The sequence below is a fragment of the Hetaerina americana genome, unplaced genomic scaffold (genome assembly GCF_022747635.1).
Source record: "Hetaerina americana unplaced genomic scaffold, ioHetAmer1.1.p SCAF_4, whole genome shotgun sequence".
Classification (NCBI taxonomy): Eukaryota; Metazoa; Arthropoda; class Insecta; order Odonata; family Calopterygidae; genus Hetaerina; species Hetaerina americana.
This window is the reverse complement of record NW_027286985.1, coordinates 17,987,156-18,009,437: the sequence shown is the minus strand read 5'-3', so window position 1 is coordinate 18,009,437 and position 22,282 is coordinate 17,987,156. Positions and strand designations below refer to the sequence as shown.

Below are 22,282 nucleotides of genomic sequence, written 5' to 3'. Positions count from 1 at the left end.
GATATTCTGGTCGCTCGAATCTTGGAAACTTAGGGCACCGGTCGAATCGACGCGAGCAAGCGAGGAGGGAAGGCACGCTCGCGCGCTCACACACACACGCGACTGTTCCTTAGACGCCGGGACGAAACTGGATTCTCCGATGGAAAACTATGATCTTCGAGTGGATGGCAGAGAACGAATTCGAACCCTGAAGGTTGAACTTCAAAATAACAAACGGAATAAAGGACGATTGATCCTCAAATAGAGTGGTCCCGTGGGAATGGAATCAATGCTATCAGCAAAAATGTAATTGTTATTTAAAAAAAGTCCCGAGGATTAGCTAGAGAAAACAAAGATGTTCGAATACAGAGGAAGATCCCTAGTATGAAGTAAATAAACTCAATAAAAAGAGTTCAGAATTACATAATTTCTTTCATTTGCAATCATTCTAAGGTAAAGTTTAGGTACTTCATTGCTCAGATAGACGACAAATCCAAGTATATGTCTATACAATAGCGCATTCGTAGGAATAATCAAAAGAAAACTAGTCTATTTTATGGGGGAAAATACAATCCTGTATGCCAGAAACCATAATTCATAAATTATAAATACAATATATTTCTAAATAAAATATCTAGACAGGAAGTCCCAATGGAAGCGCTTCCCCTAAATGCGTTTTCCTGTCAAAGTCTAATGAATGATAGATATTAATTAATAAGAATAATTTAATAAACTGCATCACTTTTGATGCACTGAAAGCTATTGAGCCAATTTTTTTATTCGTCAACACCTTTCGATGATACTTTAACCGTCAAAACATTCAAAAGGAACCTCTTTCCAGCTCTATACTAGGAGATGGAGCCGATTCATCAGTCTCTGCCAACCAACTTGCCACTTCTCATTTCCAAAACGTGTCCATAAGCTTTCCCCTGTCGGCGATTTGCGGACTGCAAAACCTTCCTTTCCTCTACCCTGCCCAAAATCTCGAAAACTGAATATGTACGGGATTACCTCCAACGCCTGCCCCTCACACCCTCGAGGAGGATCGTCCCGCACGAAATACGATGGCGGCTTTTTCGTTGAAAATCCCAAGCTTACGCGAAAAATGACTAAGGGTGAATAAGGCGAAGTGTTCGCGGCCAGAATCCCTCTCTCTCCTCCTCCCCAGCCCAGAATACCCACTGGGCACCGTCTTCTCACGGATCAGCGAACCGGCCCAAAATGGTTTTGACGATAGCGAGCTTAAAGCGGAAACGGAACTCTCACAGAAGGGGAAGGGAGAATAGGAACGAGATTCGGCTTAGCATCTTGACCGAAAGACCCACGAAAATCGCGACGAGGGCAAAAAATATACGAAAGGGCGACCGAGCGACGCATCGGCTTCAAACGACGCATTGTTCGCTAATTCAAAAAAAATCTGCAGACGCGTGGGAACGCGTCGAAAAAATTAGCATTGCAAAGTCAACAATACCCGTGCGAAAAACAACGCGCGCACTGGTCCAACGACAGCAAAGTCAACATTTAAAAGCGATACCAAGCGGAACTATGAGCTTCAGTATTCAAATAGGGGTTGAATTAAAGGCTTTGTCGGCGAACACTCACGAGATAGTAAAAGGCAGCGTGGAGAGGAAACCACACCGTGGGGCCTATCAGGGGAATGATAGAATGGCTACTGCGCCATCCATAAGTGAGGCCTTGTTGAAGAGTCAAACATCGCTCTACATTGCAATGTGCCATTTGGAGACGAGGGCAGATAAGTGGACGACGGACGATACGAAGCCATGAGAACTCTCGAACTGGAGACCGGAAAGGAGAGCAAGGAAAAATACGATCAAACTCCTAAGGTCCATGTCCATTTTTTATGATCCGACAGAACGCGATAGTTGCTCAGAGAGAATGAACTTCAGAGATTCGAGGACTAAAAAACTGCTCTCTCTTCCACCACACCAATGTTACAGAATAAGGTGAATGCTTTCGGTTTTTTTTTAACTATTAAGATATTGGCCGATATCGCACTGCAGTGACAGGTGATAAAACTAACTTGACAGAAAAGTAATACAATCTTTTAAAGCGTTTCGATCAACAGAATTAACCATAAAATAATCGACCTGAAACTTATTGGACAGTTTTTCAGAATGAGTTAAAATCCACGTTGTCGAGTGAAGACACTTCGGGGCAATCTAATTTTAATTATAGAAAACAGATTCCTGGCATCTGGTGAACAGTCATGAACCTTCACTGTCCCTCGCTCAATTTTCAGAATGAAATCGACTTTTACCATACATATAATACGATACGGCAACTAAAAGGTCAACGGGTCGACCGTTTCCATCCAGTCGAGTATGTTTTTATGAATCCTACCATTCGGGCGTAGAATCCGATGGAGTGTTTACTATCACGACTATTGAAAAACAACAGCACACATTACAAATATCAACACGGTCATACATGAGTATGAAAGCGATCTATAGCACCAAATGTATCGCTGAGGATAAAGGACGGGCATTTGTGCGAAATATTACACGGAATCTGTTGGTACTAAAGTACGAATGGGTTCCGAAACAAAGAGGAAGGAACTGCTTTGAACTGGGGTAACTATAAGGATTGGGGAAAGAGTATCAACAATTTGGGAGGTCAGGTATGTTCTTCCGAAGATAAAATAATTGGGAAAGTGAATGTTATAGCTGTATCAGGTAAAGTGTAATGGTTTCGCCTTATTAGTTCGCATTAACACAGCACATTAAGCAGTATTACTCTTTAAGCAATTTAATCCGTACAAATTGTGGCTGTATTAACTTACAACAGAGTGCTCTAAGCTCTATTTTCGTAGTAGACGCATACCATTATCTAGGGACGGACCCCTCTAAAACCCCCTATTTTCCGTCAGCTTAGATCAAGGGCGGGTCACTCTCGATTCCGCTTTTTTGACATTCTACAGATAAGTATATTGCGAAGGCAAATGACCTTTAGGATTATGATTGGACGAGCAAGGGGACGAAGGGAGGTATCACAAACACTTAAATTCCATGGTATTTCATCATGTAAGATTGCATCAAGGCACAAGAAAATACGTATGGGAGTGGATTGGGAGGGGAAATTATTTACCCTACAAAACTGCCTATAAAAACTACTCATCTTCCCTGCCCTCCTCAATTCTTTATTCCGAGTTGGATGGGATGATCGGAGAAAAGGAATGGGTGGAGGTTCGACAGACGTCTCGCGTCGGTCGAAGAAAGTGGAATGACTTAGGGTGGATGGGGTGGGGGGGAGAGAGAGAGAGGCGGGAGGACGAGGATTCCGCCGTCGTGCCGTCGTCACCAAGAGCCGAATATTTGCCCCCGCTTCCCGCCAACTCGAAGACGACCTACGGCAAAACTGACTTTTACTTTCGTTGCTCACGAAAACGTTGCCGGGGGCAAGAGGGAGGAGGGAATGGAGGAGAGCGTGGTGGGAGTGGGTTGGCCTCACAGCACGCGCCGCGAGAGTCGTCTTCTTGTATGTGGGACATCCGAGCGAGAGAGGGAGAACGTTTGTGGTAAACGTGGGGCCGGAGAAGAACCTCACGCAGCATTCGTAACGTGTTCTAAATTGAAAAATTAGAAGAACCACGTTTTAAAAATCCAGCGCGCGAGGCAACGGTCAAACAGTGAGCTCGACCCCCGTGCCACAAATAAATAATTTACAAACATAGTCGACGTGAAAAGAAATTACTCCCAAAGCTCCACGAATTCCATGACGCCGGTTACTTGCAATAAGACGAACAAGCACCAAAAGTCAGATGGCGAAAGAAAATATGCAGGCACGTTAAAATTCAAACAAAACGAATAAGAGAACAGCATCTATAAATAGAATTTTTGAAACTGCTCTGTTAAACAGCAATTGGCTAACCAAACAAACGATTTATTTATTGAACTGTCATACAAATCTAATTGAACAAGTGAACTTTGCCAATTCAAATCCATACAAGCCGTAACTTGAATATTGTGTAAGCCATATCGAATGCCCATACAATTAAAAATAAAACGGCAGTGCGAGCACAAGATCCTCCGTAAAATTCCCCCACAACGCAAAGGTAAACAACTAACCAATCCGGACATTCCCATAAGGTGAATCATTTCCGAAATAGATCCCTCCGGCGCTAGTTATTTTTATCTCGCGAAAAAAATTGAGATTAAAACGGAACAAAATGTCAATAATTATGTCTTTGGTGAGGATACCGCGTGGAAGAGAACTCTCCCATGTCCTTTATCAATCTCGTGTTGTTTTTTTTCGTCGCCCCGTTTCTCGCCGAGCGATTAAATTCACGGAGTTTTGAGTCCGCCCGTCGGGACAACAGCAGCGTATCGATCGAGGCGCCCCGGGGAGGAGGACGGGAGTGGAGGGGAAGGAGCGCGCACGAGGGGCGAAAACGTGGGGAGGGACGAGGGATCCAGGAACGGGTGAGAGAGGGGACGGGGGTTCACAGGGAGAGGGAGGATGGGACTCTCCGTCCATACACACACAATGTTAAAAATAGTGCCCGCGCTCTGCTTTATCACATTATCCCGTAAAGGGTTGCCAAGGACGCGTTTAAGGGAATGGGGTTGGGTAGGAAAGAGCGCGGGCCGCACGCTGGAAAGGGACTGTGGCTCGCGGTGGAGAGGTTTGGCAGGCCGCGCGGGCGATCGGGAAAAAAGTGGCACTTCGAGTGCATGACGACGACGACGAAAAAAAAAGAAACGCGAAAAGCACCAGAAACGGTTGAGAAATTCTCCGCACGCGGTAGTGCGCCGGCATACGTAAACAGCGATTACCAACAGCGAGCGTCCCAGAAATACGCGAAGTTTTAACGTCTTCCACGATGGAAGTGTGTCCTAACTTGGCGCGACTCGGCACTTATCCACGGGCTGATATGACACCATGTCTCGGCGTTTAACTGGAGCGAAGAGCAATTTTACGAAGAAATGCAATTAGTGCAGAAGGGGTAGGACTTGGCAAAGGAGCGCTGCCCGCAAATCTTTCAACTGCACAAGGAACCCAATCGGTTTTCCCCGTTCCACAATGTTTCTAACCACGAAAGTCGAAGAAAAATCGCGGGGGTACGGTTTTAAAACGGATGGCACTGCACGAATAACTTATCAGAGAAGAACACAAAATCTAACCACGGGCGATGACAAACTACGGCTCTAGATAAGTTAAGACATGTCGAAACCGAATGAACACAAAAACTTTCCCTGGCAAAAAGGAATGACAAATAAAAAGCTGAACGTAAACACTAGGTCTCTAATAAACTAGACGTTCTCTCCACGTCAAGAAATCACACTTGAGTCAACAAGGCACCTCCAAGATAAACCGAAGCCTATTTGCCACTTACAAAATATGTACGTCAACACGTGGGCCAAAGTGCTACGGATGGCTAAAATACATGAGTCGATGCAGCCTTTCACTGAGTTCACAACGCGACAATGGCACTAAATACGTTTAAAAACGTTTAAACCGGCACTTTGAAGAAGACTACGGCTGAAAAAACCGGCTCATTTCCCCTTGCAATATACCATTTTAAGGTAGCATCATACGAACGACCGCGAAGAATGCATCACTGAAATATGTATTTCGTTGCAGCTATTTACTACGTAAATAAAGGAAGTTACCCAATAACTGAATGCCATTCATGCTCGTATGGTTTCAAAGAGCAGGCTGTCAAAGGGGGGGCATTATTGATCGTTCTGTTGAATGCACACACTCTCACTTGCCAACTAACTAAATACAGCACTGGGTCACTGATGCGCCGGCATCCCTACGATCGTCGCCGTCCACTGCCAAACACACAACACGCGGGACGATGGCGGAGAATAGTGAAAAATAAATGAAATGCACAGCACTCACCTTCTAGTTTCATTCCGACACCGAGGCACTTCTGGAACCTGCAGTACGGACACCTTTTCCGCTGCGTTTTGTCTATGTGACAGCTCCTGTCAGCCACACACGTGTAAACCTTCTTGTTCTGCACAGTCCGCTTGAAGAATCCCTTACACGATTCACACGTGAGCAGGCCGTAATGGTAGCCGGACACCTTGTCCCCGCACACCGGACACAGTTCCTCGATATCCACGCCCTCCTTCGTGTCGGGGAGGTCGGAGCCACCGCCTGCGGCACCCGACGCCGCCGACGCCGATCCGCCGGAACCACCACCGCCGCCGGCGGAACCCGCCGTCGTCACCGCACCTCCGGGGGCCGTCTGCGAGGCCAGCGCCGCGACGGCCGCCGAGGAGAACTCCATCGCGGCCCCCGCACCGTTGCCGCCGCCTCCGCCACTGCCCCCTGAGGGAAACAAGCACGAGGGGTCCAGGTTACCGAAGCCGTGGCCGAGGAGAGAGGAGTTGGACGAGTTAGAGGACGAGGAGGACGCGTGGCCCCCGGACATCTGGAGGCCGGAGCCGCCGTTGTTGCTATTGCTCCCGCCGCCGCCTGAGCCGTAGCCTCCGCCGCTACCCGCGCCGTGCGGGGAACCGAACACCGGCAGGCCGGACGAGTGGCTCTGCTGCGCGCCCGACGACGTCATGGCTATGGCTACGGCCGCGCCGATGGACGACGACGAGGAGTGCAGGGAGGAGAAGGGCAGCGGTGGCGGGGGCCCCACGGAGGAGAGGGAGTGGGGGTGGTGATGGTGGTGGGGGTGGGAATGGTGGTGGGAATGGTGGTGGTGGTGGTAGTCCATGTCTGCGAGCATGCCTCCCGCGTCCTCGTCGCAATCGGCGGCGGCTGACGGGGGCCGGGCGCCGCCTCCTCGTGGGAGGTGGGCGTCCGTCGGGAGCGGGGTGGGATCCACGGCAGGCGATGGGCAGGGCCGCCGGGGGCGAAAATCGTCCTCTCCCCCTGGGCGCGCGAGTACGTGTCTGCCCGTCTCCCTCTTCTTTCCCTCGCTCTCTGCGTGGAGCACGAGGAAAGGGTTTGACCCACACACGCGGTTTCGGAAAGATTAGGGATTCGGAGGCAAGGTGGGCTGTGAGAGGCGAGGAGGTGGGTGAAGGGGCTCTGGCGACCCCTTGGGTGGGGGAGGGAGAGGTCGGGTCTGCTCGGAAGTTGCGCTACTCCTTCTCTTCCACCACGCCCCCTTCAGGCGAGGGAAGCGAATGAGTCGGGAAGAGCGGGCGGGCGTCTGGGAGAGAGAGAGAGAGAGGAGGCGACGAAAGGAGGCGGCGAATAAGCACGTGGGCAGTGGGTTTGTAAATGCGTGCGTGCAGTGGTGTTGCGCGTGTTCAGGGGCTTTTGAGGCGCCCTGTACCCACGTAGGAGATGTAAAAGGGGCGAGATGGCTCGCACGTCTTGTTTCTATCTTCTGCTTTTCTCTAAGTGACGTGACACGTCCTGGAGACGTATGGTACCGCGTTCACGGGAAGGTTGGCACTGATCACCTCGAAAAGCATAGTCGCCCTGTGATGGGGCACCAGTTCATAATAAGTACACGACCTCCTGGTTTTGTGATAGGATTATAATGTCGAGGAGGGTATCACTGACGGGAAAGGCCAGTTGTCTAATCAAGTTATTGGAACAGTAATCCTTCGAAATTTGGTGACCGCGCAATGTGGTTAGACACTGAAATTTCGGAAAAATATCCAGGCTGGGCACACGATTATAGATACCAATCTCACCCAAATGTCGATCACTTCTCCAAGTCGAAGGAAAATATTAAAATAAATTTGATAGTGTTGTTACACGCACACACTAAAACACAAATATCACCAAGTACTTTTCGTCAAAGTACGAAAAAATATCCAGGTCAAGTGTGGTCACACTACGGGTGAAATCCAAAGCAAGTGTGAGCACACTGTTCTGCGAGTTATGTTTTGAGGACTGGGCAGTCCAGTCTAAAGGGAAAATAAATTACTAGAGTCGACCGGTCGTCAAAACAAAGCGACACTGCTTCCGACCAGCTGCACAACCACACAATCCATGCATGCACCGATCGCTTCCGAAAGCGAAGGAAGGTGCTGCCGATTCGAAAAATGTAACAAGTAAATCCAAAGCACGTCCGAAGTCACTGCCTTGGAACGTCGATGAGAAAAAAATAACTGAAGTATATCCACTTGAGTGTATGCGACAGTTGAGAGGGGCCCGCCGTAACAAGGCGGGAGCCGAAAACGAATTCAAAGTATCCAGGGGGAAGAACACCCTCTCTCGTTTTCACTTAACTCCCGACACTGGGTAGTGCGACCGAAAATTGGGACGACAAACAACAAGGCACCACCTCACAACTCGGCAGCCGGGGAACGACTGAATTGAACGACTGACGGAACTCGTATGCCTAGGCTTTAGGGGCAGTACGAGACCTGGTAGGTGGTGGTGATGGTTGGTGGTCGTACAAGATATCGTGACGCGAGTCGGGCACTTACTGTGCGGACGTCGGGAGAGAAGCGAGTAGTATTATGAAGAGGGAGAAAAGAGACGAGAGAGAGAAAAGAGGAGGTATGAGAGAGACAAGGAGAGTGGGGGCTGGCTCTCGGCTCTTTCTCTTAACAACGGCGTCTCACTAGTCACTGGCAGAGCGTTGCAGCAAAGGCGGGAGCAAACCCACGAACGGCTTGGAGTGGGGCGGAGGGAGAGTGAAGTGAGAGGGAGTAAGGGGATGTGGAGGAGGGATGAGGAGGTGGTGGTGTGTGGAGTGAGGAGGCTCGTGTGATGTGAGGGGGGCACAGGGGAGGAGAGGGAGGGTGGAGGAGTAGGAGGAGGTGGTGAGTCGGCCTTAAAGAGAGGGAGTGAGAGAGAGAGAAGTCAGCCAGGCAGGCCCAGCCAGCACGGTGATACAATGGAAAATGATTAGGAGCCCATGTAATAAGTGAAAGTGGCTCGGGGGACTGGTGACCCACTTTCCCGTGAACCAGGTCTATGTTAGTGCTGTTGTGTAGTCGGCAGCGAGAGTGGTCCACTTGAGCGGGGGGAGGGGAGGGGGAGGGTGGGAGCGAGGGGGGAAGACATTGGAGGGGAGGGGGTGTGATCGAGAGGGGAAGAGGCGGGAGAAGAGGAAGAGGAGGGGGCGGCACAGGTTGTAAATGCCGAGGGAGGGGCAGCATGATGGGGGAGGGATGGAGTGAGGGACGGGGGAGAGTGGGGGGGGGAGGGTCGTGTGTTTCGGTACGTGTGGTCGCATGTGGTCCGCGCGGTTTGAGCGTGTTTATATGCATGTGTGTGTGTGTGTATTGCCTGCCCCCACACACGGTGCACACGCGCGCAGCCCATTCCACTGGCGAAAAGGGACGAGAGAGGGGAACTTGGTATGAAGCAGAGTAAGGGGGGCAGAGAGGGGATCAGGGGCAGGGGGACGGCAGGCATCGATGGGAGCAGCACACTACTGGGGTCCGCCGGGATATAGGGATGGGAACAAAAGGGGACGGAGGGGAATGAGGAGACGGGAGAGGGAGAGGATATCGTGGAAGCTTGGCCCACTGACCTACTTTACACCAGAGAGCTCCGACGAACTACGACAGGAGGGGGAGAGACGGGGCACAGGGGGGCGGGAAGAGGGGGGCTGTGGGAAGCTCCCTTCGCGGGGGGGGAGGGGGACGGAAGGGTTGGGGGTTGTGGAGACTTAGCGTGCGAGAGGGTCGGGGCTGGATGGCTCGAGACGACCGAAGAGGTGTGGGTGATACGAGGGGCGACAGTAGGGGAGTTCGCATGGGCAGGGAACGCGCAAACTCCCTCTCCCCTCCTCGGGTGCCTGGGGCTTGCGCCAGCGCACGATGAGAGGGGAAGGCTGGTATGGGGACCCGAGGGCGCGACAGGGGGTCGCGGGCGGCGCGAGAGGGCTACCCTGCCGAGCGAGTGGATACCCTCAAATCTCCCACGAATCCTGCCCCATCTACCCACAGTCCACACACGCCCCCTCCCACGACATTACATATTTTTCCCGTGTTTTCACCGTTAGCAGACAAACCGGTGCCTTTTCTTGTAAGTAATTACCGAATTCTTTCGTGGAATCACCAATGGTTAAGTTAAAGTTTAATTAAAACTCTGACGTGCTAATTTTGCCGCCTAACCCATTCATTAAGAGGGGAGCAGTTTATTTGCATTTGTCAACTTCGCTTATCCAAAACGATCGCGTACCCAAATAGTTCCACTAGTTTACATTTATATTTTAAATTTGAATTTATTGTAGTACCTTCCAAGCCACCGATAGGGTATGTGCCAGGGGGTGAGTACCCCACCTGAATAATTTGGACCCTACCGTGGTCGGAAAATGTTATCCTAATCCTTAATCGTTCGTGGAAAAATTGTCATCTTAAATCTATTTGTTCAACACTTAATCTCCCTATTTAATTGCCATCATCTCTCCTACCGTACTACGATGGGATAAATTTTCAACAGCAATGCTAAAGAGACATCCTTCCAAATTATGAAAGAGATTTAATCGGTAATTTAACCTTCGCTCCGTGAGTGATTCCCAGCCTAGCTGCTCTGATATTTTGGTTACGCTACTAAGTTTATCATAACAACGTTTTACAAATCTAGCTTATTTACCGCTGCACGCAATCCAATTCGGGTTTACCTGGGGATATCCAGAAATATCACCCGGATGTGACCCCAGTACAACAGCCAAACGCTCTGTCCTCGAGGCTATGGTGCCACCAAAGAGTTTTAAGACCTTTAAAGATCTCCTGTAAGTAGATGAAAGAGTGTCCCGAGGCCTTTTAAATAGCGAGTCCCATCATAATATTTGACGCCCTGTGAAAACGTGATTTCATTTGTTCGTGATCTATGCGGAAAAGTATAACGCAGATTAGCAGTGGTTTTGGCTAGCGGTAGGAAGTTCACATTTTAGACCCCTTTAATTATAAAACATTCGGGGAAGGAAAATTAATCACTAGGACCCTTAAGAAATTGAATAAATTACAAAGCATGGTTCATGAAAAAATATTAAAACATGGCACGCTCCAGTAAATATAACGACACTCGAATTTGTTATCCTTGGTCGCACAAAATTTAGCAACAGTTGGAATACGTGCACCTCAAAACCGCTCCCCGAATAAAAAATGTTTCTTCGACACTGGAGACCTTTCGATGAGCTCATTCTAGTGCTGATTATCATCGGGATCATAACCACAAAAGGAATTTGCAATTCATTACGGAGTGGGAGGCTCAAATTTAAGCGGCGGAAACTCGAATTAGTTTTCTATTTCTTGTGATTTACTATATTTTCTGGATTAACTGCAACCAAATATATTGAAGGAATGTGCTACCGGCGACTTGCTAGGTCCCACCCCTATACAGGTACCAAGGCAGGGAAGGGAATGAAGGGGCAGATAACTGCACCCCGCGGCTGATGCGGTCGCAGCGTTCGAAAGGGGCGGCCTCTCAAGTGAGGCAGAATGCAAGTCGAAGCACGGAACTTTCGTCGAATCCCTTTTACTAAATTCGCGGGGGATAACGAAAGTCATCGCCAAATACCGAAATAGGTTGCAGGCGGTGCATGTCGTTGAGGTGGAGATGCAGACAGATGAGCATGGATTGATGAATTAGGTGCACGCTTAAATGGATCAGTATTCCGTGTGTTTTGAAATGGAAAGATTATTTCGCGAAAAATTTTGAGTGCTGGTCTCGCACAGAACAAGCCAAAGTATGCGGATCAGGTTAATGAATTGGAGGCAAAGATATGATAAGCTGTAATATATGATATGTAAGCTGTAAAATGAACACAACCACTCGGGCGTCGAACATTTGGAACTAAATACTACGGTGTGAATTCTTAGGATATCAGCTCGCAACTGCTCAATTGCATTAATGATGAAGACAGGCAAGGAAAAATGCTGAAGTCGTGGAATCAATACAACCTCTAATTTGACACACTAAATTATATTTTTCTCTTGATGAAACGCCGTTTACTTCATTATGCATGCCAATGCTTTATATATTTCTTCATAAGTCCATAGTTCAGTGCCGTTAGGCCATTAAACAATCGCGATTTTGCGTAACTTTAATTAAAAGACGTAAATAAATGACAAAATCTAATGGGACCACGTGAACTGAATAGGGATTACATACTTCTGGGATATTTTCTCCATAAAATCTATAATCAACCAGAGAAGTTGCAGTTACTTTGTTTCCCCAATCATGAAAAGTTTTTGAACGGCACTACCAACACCAAGGGAATTTGGGTTTTACTTCAACCAAGGGAGCAGTCTAAAGCCTGAATTTCATCCGGCCAAGTGGATGCGGATTACTACTTAGTACGGCATCCACTGCTACAAACGGGTTAGGAATCCAATTAACTCACACCACGAAGATTCTCATTAAACTTTGTGAGGCAATTCAAGAAACTCGTCGCTTGTAGATTACACCCTTATGTCTCCGAATGCAAGTGTTACGGGTGCGTAATCCTCACAGCAGTAAGAAGACTTGTATAGGAGGGGGTGGCTCGTATAGAATGTGGCATTTGCGCGCACGAAGGTGAACCCCTAACATCTGCTTCACAGGTATAGGATGGTACACGATGGTTCCGTTGATCACGAGGTTCAATGATACATAAAAAATTCTGGAGAAAACATCATTTCAACAACCTTATAGGTATATTAAGAGAAAATGGTTTGGAAAGGAGGTCTAGACCGAGAAAGTGATGGGTGAATGCGCTTGAAGAGACTCAACACAACTCAGCAGTCACAGAATCAAAATCCAATTAATATCAGCACTCCGAAATTAGAGTCGTCTCACAAATATGATGGACTTTGATATTCTATTCATCACATTATTCTGTGTTTAATCTATACCCAAATTTCAATCTAAAGAGTTTTACATGAAAACATTTGGGTGTGTCATATGTCCAATAAACTAATTGAAATATTTTTGAACTCAAAATTTTGAATTTAAGTCTCGGTTTGTGGGATCCAAACACTCTTTTCTGCAATGGAAGATATTAGTTAACAGCTATGAAGGCAAAAATGGAAAGCTAGAGGGGCGTTTATGAATGAATGTGGCAGGAGACGTTCGGGACGTAAAGACCCTTTCCAACATTTAGCTAGCCTCTGAGGCTACAGAGTGCTCTAAATTGAGATAAATAGTGTTGAAAGTTGCTTGGAGTATAAAAAAGGGGAAAAATGGAGGGAAAGTTCACATAAAGAAGATCATGGAACAAATACGAGCACCAAATAAAGAGGAATGGACGACAAAAGAGCGATCAGAGAGCAAGATGATTAATACTAATACAAAAGAACGAATGGCTGCAGTCCACAATTCTTTGAATTGAACGGCTAACGCATGAAGAACGTGAGACACTGATTTTTAAAATCATTTTCTACGATCAGAGAGACAATGCGATGCAATTTTCAGGGTGCATACAGTTTTGGTACAATTTTTAATTCGAGTCAGAGGGTTGCAATGAAGGTTACGTGACAGGTTATCGTTCACATGAGCAAGCATGCGACCGTTACACGGCTCAACTAGCTAGTTCACAATTCCTTTCGAGATTAATCAATCATGAGTTAAGTCCAGGCTCAGCCAACTTTCATGCTACTAACATTTTAGTGAATTGATTAATTATAAATGGTACGCACTATTTATTTGTAAAAGTAAATTATAGAAATTTTATTATTTTTTCAAACGGTCGAAGAATGAAAATTCTAATATATACAAGTGCCCGAAAATTAACAGACGCCAATGGTTGAAAAGATATAATCGAAAAATTCTCAGTAGCGTTTCATACTCGAAGAGAGTAAAATATTGGTATTAACTTTAAGCTAATTAGTCGACGTAAATGCTCTGTAAAAGTACTATAGGTTGTGTGAAAGTACAGAGATGCTCATGTTTCAATGAAGTAAAGAAACAAATCGTACCATTGAATGTTGCTTTTCACCATATTATCCGTTGGGAAATGAGGAACTGGACACGAACCGAGGCCTCCAAGGTGCTAAGCGATTGTTGTCACCGTAATCAAACGGATAAACAGATTCTGAAATTATCAGCTCGACTGATTCCTGATATTATCATCCCGCCTAATATATTTTTCTAATATAAATTGGTTGGAAAAAAAAATAAATGGCCATCTTCCGCCTAGGGCAATATTTGGCCCGGAAAAATAGTCTACTTCTTCTCCTCTCCATCCAGATATCTTGTTTACCCGCTCCTAGTAATTCTACCATTCGAAGAAGAGAAACATCAGCAGGATGACTTTCCCTAATGAAGAATGAAATACCATACTCTCAAACTCGAGTTCTCTCAACTAAAACGATCTGAAAACATAAGCAATACAATTAGAGAGATTCACATGGGAATATGGGGGAAATATTTAGAGCTTTACACACAATGCAAGTTTGACAAAACCGATAAAAGTCAAACAGAGGTGGATGCTGTCCAACCAAATTATATATTAGTATTCGAAGAATCATTCACCTTCACGAAATGTCGTAACAGATCATGTTCCGTGAGTTGGAATATAATCCAACGAAGAGCGGCATAAATTCTTCACTGAGTGCAGGATCGGTTTGAAAAAGATTCTGCTGTCTATTCTGCATTCTAAACCATGTCGAAAAAAAATCTTTTTACTTAGAGGGTATGGTTTATGCGGATTGCATGATGAATCCTATTCTTAAGGTCCGGCTGTTTGAAACTTCGCGCGATCAATCGATTTTGATCAACTAGACTGGACTAGGTACTACATTTAAAAAACTTACATCATATGATGTCTTGACTTCACACGTCTAACGAGTTTTTTACAACGCTAAATATTAATCATGACAGCGTATTTTTTCGTGACGTCATGACAGCAAGAGTTCATCATGGAGTGTTTCAGAGAAAATATTCCACCGTCAACCAAGTATAACGGTATTGTTCAACTGATCAGTTGAACGCAAGTCGAACAATTAATTGATAATCATTTGAATTGGTATGAAATGCGAGTTTCAATGGGTCCTGATACGCTAGAATGTACACAATTCCAGTTTACGCAAGTCATCGCAAAAACCTCCAAATATATGGGTCTTGAGCTGAATTTAAATCTTTAATCTTTAGGCAATATTGGTAATATACAAAACAGCCATTTCATTTTCAACGAAAACCTGGGAACACCTGAAGTAACTTCTATTGCATTTGAGCTAACTCAATCTATCACTACTCTTTGTACCCAAACATTACAAAATTCTTCAATCCAACCACGGATATTTTTATCAATGCCACAAGCTTCTAGATTTGCGAGTAGTTTATTATGAGGTACTGTGTCGAAGGCTTTCTTCAAATCTAGAAAAATCGTGTCCACTGGAATATTGCTCTCTCCCGAAGTAAAAATATCATAAATAAAAAGAGCAAGTTGAGTTAGGCAGGATACCTTTTCGGAAACCGTGCTGATTTTTCATTAATAACTCCTGATTAACGTGGTGTCCCACGATCGAACTAGCAACCATGATACACTTAGTAGCGTATCCAAAATATCAGAGCAGCCAGGCTGGGAATCACTCACGGAGCGAAAGCTAAATTACAGATTGAAGCTCTTGCATAAATTAGAAGAAATCTATTTAGCAGTGATGTTGAAAACGTATTATTACCCTTATCGTACAACGGTATGAGAGATCATGTCAATAAAATTAGAGAACACGAGTGTATAACAGATAGATTTAAGATGTCATTTTTTCCACGAACGGAAAGGGATCACAATAACATTTTCCGAGCGCGGTAGGGTCATCTTCAGGTAAAAATTAGTATGGTGTGAATTCATCCTCTGCCATACACCCTAGCGGTGGCTTGCAGGGTACAGAAATAAATAATGAAGTTCCACAAAAGTTCCACAAAGTGTTTTCCTCAATTGTCTCTCATTTTAGTGTTCTCCACCACAATTCCTATTCTCTTCGACAAACAAAATATACTTTCCCCATTTGTCCACCGGTGAGAAATAAAATGAAGTTACCCTCAGAAGAAGAGATGAGCTGACTAAAGCAGACAAAATATTTTGCTAGAGACGATGGATGCAAGTGCAGTAGACTTGAATATGTAATATAATTTGGCTTCAAAAACTACCGCCAACAAACATTGACTCGTTCAGGTTAATTAAAAAGAGTAACACAGTAAAATTAAAGAAAATGTAAGCAATATGGGATGAGCGCGGAAATAGTTAACTAACGCTACAACAACGAGAAGGGGCATGACTAAATAAATGTCACTAGTCTCTAGCACCATTTGGAGCCAAGGCATCTATCTCACTACCCAAGACAAAGCGATACTGAGGTCTAACAGATATTCGTGTAGGCGAAGATTTTGATAAATACGTGTGAAGGAGTGTTTTTGACGAATTTAAGTGTGAAACTCATTGCGTTCACTATCCAGCGTACAAAAGCGTAGAAATCGCAGCCAACAGCGTTTAAATACTGTACAAAATAATAACTGACATGGATAATTGTATTTTTTGCCATCCCTAGGCTTTACGAAATTTAAGCCTGTAGGTTCTAATGTCATGTTTACAGCGTACAAAGTGGAATAGAAAACATGAATAATCGACGTCCATCTTGATATCAACACAGCGACAGGCTTGATAAGGCGAAATTACTACTAGTCTTTTTAAGGGTCTGGGAAATCATGAAAATGCGTATCGCAGCGATATTACGTCCTCTTTCCCATTGCATCCTTTGGGTTTTCTGAAACGTCTAATGCCCACAAAAGGTGTAAATTCCGAGTCTGCCGGAGGGTTTCCAGAGATATTATCCGGATTTGAACCACTGACCTTCCCCCTACAGGTAAGAGTTCTCACCTCAACACTACTCTCCACCAAAAGTATTTTGGCTACCCATAAATAATAAAGATTAGTTCCAAATACTTGACAAAATAGGACGTTCAACTGGGAAAAATACAATAATGCCCACTTCAATGCAATACAAGTATAATTTCCTGTAGGTTAGGTTTAATTTTTCAAATTCTTTAAATATGATGTAGCTAGTTGCAAAGATCTTCATTAATAACCAGAGCCTATTAAATATCGTTTGTCCAACGGGCATAGAAACGCCAAGTCCCGAGCAAAGCCCCATTAAAATGTTACGAAAAAACTGACATATTCCATGCTCTCTGCCACTGTAAGTAGAATAATATTCTCTGATATCCGTTCTTTTCATTCAGTATAATAGATTCATTGATTACCAGGAAAGAACGTGTTGGGGCATATGCACTCCACGCACGGACTATGTACTTTTTAACCATACTCTCAGTAATGGATCAAAAATTTAAAGGTGTTTTGCATGAGATTAACAAATCCGTTTTAAATATGAAAATTAAAATTTTAATTTTCAACCGCTAACAGCTTCGTCATAAATTATTTGCAAATTTTTATAATGCTTACAGTATTTTTTTTTCAGATTTCAGTTTTCAAAATCTTCAGGGCAGCATATGCGATCATCTATTCACTTTTTAATAGTATATTTTATTAATTTTATTTAGATATTAACCTCAAGCCATCGCCAGGGTGTGTGGCAGTGGGTGATTGCATAAGACTGTCCTTGACCCTAAATACCTTTCCTTCCTGGCGCGGTCGGACTTCATTTTGAACCCTAGTCGTTTTTAGGAAAAAATACATCTTAAATCTATCTGCTCTACACTTAAACCCTCGAATTTTATTGACGGGATCTCTCCTACTGTAGTACGATAGTGCTAAGAATACATTTTCTACACAATTGCCAGAGAAATATCCTTCTTATTTATGCAAAAGATTTAATCTTTAATTTAACCTTCTCTCCGCGAGCGATTCTCAACCCACTTCTATTCATCTCGATACCCAACTCAGTTTTCCATAACTAAGTTTTACAAATCTGGCTCCTCTACGTCGCACGCGATCTAATTCAGCAATAAATCCAATTTTATGAGGATCCCATATACTAGCATCATATTCTAAATTAGGCCTAACCAGTGAAAGATAACATTTCTCTATGACCTTTTCATCAGAGTTACCCAGAACTCTCCAAATAAATTTTAATTCTTTGTTAGCATGTCCACATACTTCCTGTATGTTTCACCAAGGACAGGCCGTGACTGAGGGTAACGCCTAAGTTAGTTAAATCAAGTATACACATTCTATTTCGATGTTCACGATGCAGTAGTCGTTCGGGAGGGAACTGCACTTTATCCATTCATTCACCACCGCGCACTTTTCAAAGTTTAATTCTAATAGCCAAGTGTCGCTCCAGCGTTGTATGGCATTTAGGCCATCTGTTAAAGCTAGTCCATCCTCAGGATTACGTATCTCTGTAGACTACTGCATCACCGGCAAATGAACGCATCTTACTATTAACTACGGAGTGATTTTTAGTTCAATAGTTTCAGCCTCAACTTTGTGGAAGTTCATTTTAATAAATGAAAAAGAAACACTTTGTTCCAATCCTCCACTTTATTACAGGTACGACTAGTTTCGACGCTACGGCGTCATACTCAGGTACCTACGGAGTGATTGTTGTTAACGTTAACTAGGAATAAAAGCGATCAATTATACTTATCTTGGGAACACAAGACGTGATTACCACTACATTAGATCTAACACCATCTATAACTACTCCTAGTATCCGACCATTCAGAAAGTCTTTACTCAAGCCCATGATATTTTATTTGAGTGATGGGCATCGTCATTAATTAAGAATCAACAATTATTCCACGGTTATTGAGCCATCCATTACAGTAATAACTTCTGAAACACACTTAAATATTTATCTTCTAGTAATAGAAGGCATTCTTCAAATTTTTTCTACCATCACTCTAGTATTTCCGCGAGGAGATTTTTTTCGTGTTCCACGCCGGGGCTTGTTTACTTCAGTGCGTCGTTTCATGCGAACCATGGTGGGGGCTGGGAATGGGATGGAAGACAATCTGGACGCCAGAGGTTAGAAGTGGGTGGTAAACATGGAGGTGGAACATGAAGTACTCTTGTCAATTGGATTAACGTTTATCATTGTTCTTAAGAGAAGAGACTACTTTACGTAGCAATAAATAAATAGCCCGAAGAGGAAAATGTGATTATTCATGATTTACAGGACTACTCGAGGCAAGAATTATATCTAAACAAAAATCACTTTCTGGACATGGTTCAAAATATAATTCTCGAATTCCGAAAATACTTGGAGAACGACTTCTCTTCGTATGCTAGATCATAGAAGTAGAGGAAAGATTGTTGGAAGAAATGAAAAAACAGTACATATAGGTAAATTAAGATCAAATGGATGAATCAAACAAATGACAAAGAAGTTCTAGGAGTGAGAACTTTTCATAGAACACATCGAAACTGGCGAGGAACGGTGAAGGAGCAACATTACTCATATTTCGCATTTTTAGTCTTTTTTCTCGATATTTAATTCCTCTTAGGTGGGGAAAACAACTTCAAAAGGAAATGGCTCAATATCAAGTACGAGTACCACTCGAACGCTCCTCACGTTCACGTTAATTTAAACGAAAGGTTAAATCTTAGCAGAGTATTTATTTTTATGTTTTAACTCTATTTTTGATTTCTGGTACTAACATCACCGAATTAATCGTCCTCTGTCACACACTCAAGCGGAGGATTGCAAAGCGCCGTACGTCTGCATTGGATAACTCAAAAATTCAAGATGATTGAGCATAAACGTTTTCCTTAATTCCGTATTTATAATCAAATTGCGTTCGTTTTTTGACGGAAGGGGTAGAGGGGAGTGGTTACGTCACTCTACACATGACTACACTAACCATAAATGGAGCCTCAAAAAGAGCAAAAGTCACAAAATCTAATTCACAAAAGCACCGGGGTCAACACCACAGAATGAATCACAAAAAGATCAGAAAAAGGATTTAGGAAAGAACGAGAGATTGCCTCATTCAAGCTTGTGATTAGCTCATTGAGACACTTGACATCGGATAAAAGGATAAAACAGTGCAACGAATGTTGGGCTCAAAAGACGTAAAACAGAAAACACCAGATACTTAGAGAACATTGGTGACTTGATCATAGGCCTCATCCAGCAGTTTAGGCATCAGACATATTAAAGAGCGGCATCGGATGCTTGTTACTGCTGTAATCGCATCTGTCGTGCGAAAAGGTACACTCTGCGCCAACTCTTAAGGTAATATATGAAAGGCAATCAAATGAAAACTGAACACCCGCTACAACAACCAGTCCGATCACCAACGAAGCTATAACCCAGCAACTGCGAGCGCCTTTGAGTTGTCACTACGTAGATTTCCTACCACAACGATAGCAGCCTCGACACGTAAAAACCCAGCTTCTAACCTGTAGCGGACTGTGTGTTACGGCGGGTGTTCGGTTTTCATTTGACTTTCCCGAGTACACTTCCTTAACTTTTCCCTGCAGTCCGATATTTCGATTCGCAATTTTCTCAATGCAAGCTTCGATTCGCTCCGGCCTTAGGATTTTTATCATGGAAAGACGTTCTCCATTTGCTCGTAGCAACGTTTAATGATAGAGCGGCTTTTCTTTCTTTGAATTTAATGCACAAAATAAAACCTTAGTGAGCCAAAATCCCAAATGGCAAGGCGTAAGAACAAGACCTACCAGGTACAACAGCGACTCAAATTTAGCCAAGAATGTTGAGGAGAAAAGTAGTTAAATAAATAGATTCCCAAAAGATGCACACTAAGGGGGAAATCTAGAGAAGACGCTCAGTTACATTAAACCTAGAAAACTGTGATGCATCGGAAGTGCATGCTCCTTTTCCTGGAAACTGAACTTGCCGTTAGCATGATATCTCGGTAGCAACAAAAAACTGGGATGCAGAGTCGGAGTGGATTTCCATGTTACCCCTCTGCTCTCCTCCAAATAGAGCCATGACTTAGATAAGCATCCCGTGCCACATTCGCCAAATGTATTCTGGCCACACTTGTTGTTTTGAACTCATGACGGACGCGAGATATTAACCATAAAAGTGCTAAAATTTCAAAGGCACCAGTTCGGCGGTGAACTGAAAGCACCCTGCCTTATGTAACTACAGGCACTCCTATTCAGCTTGGGAAATTCTTTCGGAAGATGCAACATATTCTCAGTAAAAATACTACACTTTTATAGTATTAAACCGAATAAAAAAAATTTAAAAATTTTATGCAGAGTCGTGTGCCTTTCAATTTGAGGTGATGATTCTAAGGTTTATATTTCAAGGCAAAATGTAACTTAAAAAACTTGACGGGATTAGAACCCGCAGTCTCTGAGTAATCAGGATGGCCTGTCGTCTACTACTGACTACCTCGGCCCGCCATGGAAAGATATACGGTACAATATTTGCCGAGTTGATGACATATTAATGCAATCTAGAGTACGCAGTGAGGCTTTCCAATGCTTGTCATTTTTAAACTGCCTCCTTAATCAATAAGCGCCAGGTAATGAAAAAAAAAGATTTTAGAAATGGATATGTATAATTGCAAAAGATTTTCGAGAGACCTATTATTAAACTAGATTTCCTCGAGCTCCGTGTGCAACGTGCGAATGGCTGACTCTAGATGTTTAAGCGATGCTCCACTTGGTGCTATCTCAATAACTGGGACGGGAGTGAATAAATCGAGCGAATGGGGCCGAGATAAGAGGCTCCCGTTCCAATTGGACGCGTACATTACACACATGCATAATGACATGGGGCTGCTAGATGCCAGAGGGGCAAAGAATTTTCAGTTTATCGCCAAAACGACCCACTGGCCCCCAGCCCAACCGCCGGCAATCCCGCCGGATCAAGTCCACCCCCTCGCAACCTTTCCGGCAGAATTGGGACCTCATCCGACGATTTAAATTATGGTTCACGACATTTTTAACTTTTCGACGTCACAACAGGAGAATTCGTTCCGCTTCTGCCATCAAGGAAGAGCGAAAAGTTGAAGCCGCGTCCGAATCCGCCGAATGGATGACTAAAAGGTCATTACATTACAAGTTACGTTTACAATAAGCACATATTTGCCCATCACTAATGTTCACAACCTTGCGATGCACCAGAATCCACAGAGAATATTTTCTCTATTTTATGATCTTACCGCGATCTGTAAGTCTTATTGTATGAGATCGACATGCATGTGGGACGATTCTAGAAGTTGGAATGGTGAACATGAAGTGAAAAAGTTCCGGGAATTTTCCATACTCGGGACGATTGTACTCTATCTTGAAGAAATGGCGGAACAGCTTAGACTGCTCAAGAACAGCTCATCATTTCAAATCCAAGCATGGCATTAAATTAAGTCCACAGGCCAAAATTGGATCACATCTAGTCCTCCGGACCTTCGAAAAAATTCTTAACCCACACGAGAGTCGGCCTGCAACATACGATATAATTATTCTTCGATAATAATTTCTTTAAATATATTAAAATACACTAGTTATTCCTGAAAAGACTCCTCAGTTATTACTTTCACT

General features: G+C 44.2%; 1 protein-coding gene across 2 annotated transcripts in view; it reads right to left on the bottom strand.

Annotated features, from left to right (window-relative positions):
• ftz-f1 (ftz transcription factor 1) overlaps positions 1 to 22,282 on the bottom strand; it is a 562,461-nt gene that overhangs the window by 145,761 nt on the left and 394,418 nt on the right. Inside the window, exon 2 of one of the 2 annotated variants that reach the window (XM_071589931.1) lies at positions 5,845 to 6,279. In XM_071589931.1, coding sequence (XP_071446032.1) covers positions 5,845 to 6,279 — 435 coding nt within the window. Of the gene's footprint in view, positions 1 to 5,844; positions 6,984 to 22,282 lie in introns of those variants that run through there. The other variant, XM_071589930.1, reaches the window with a different exon arrangement.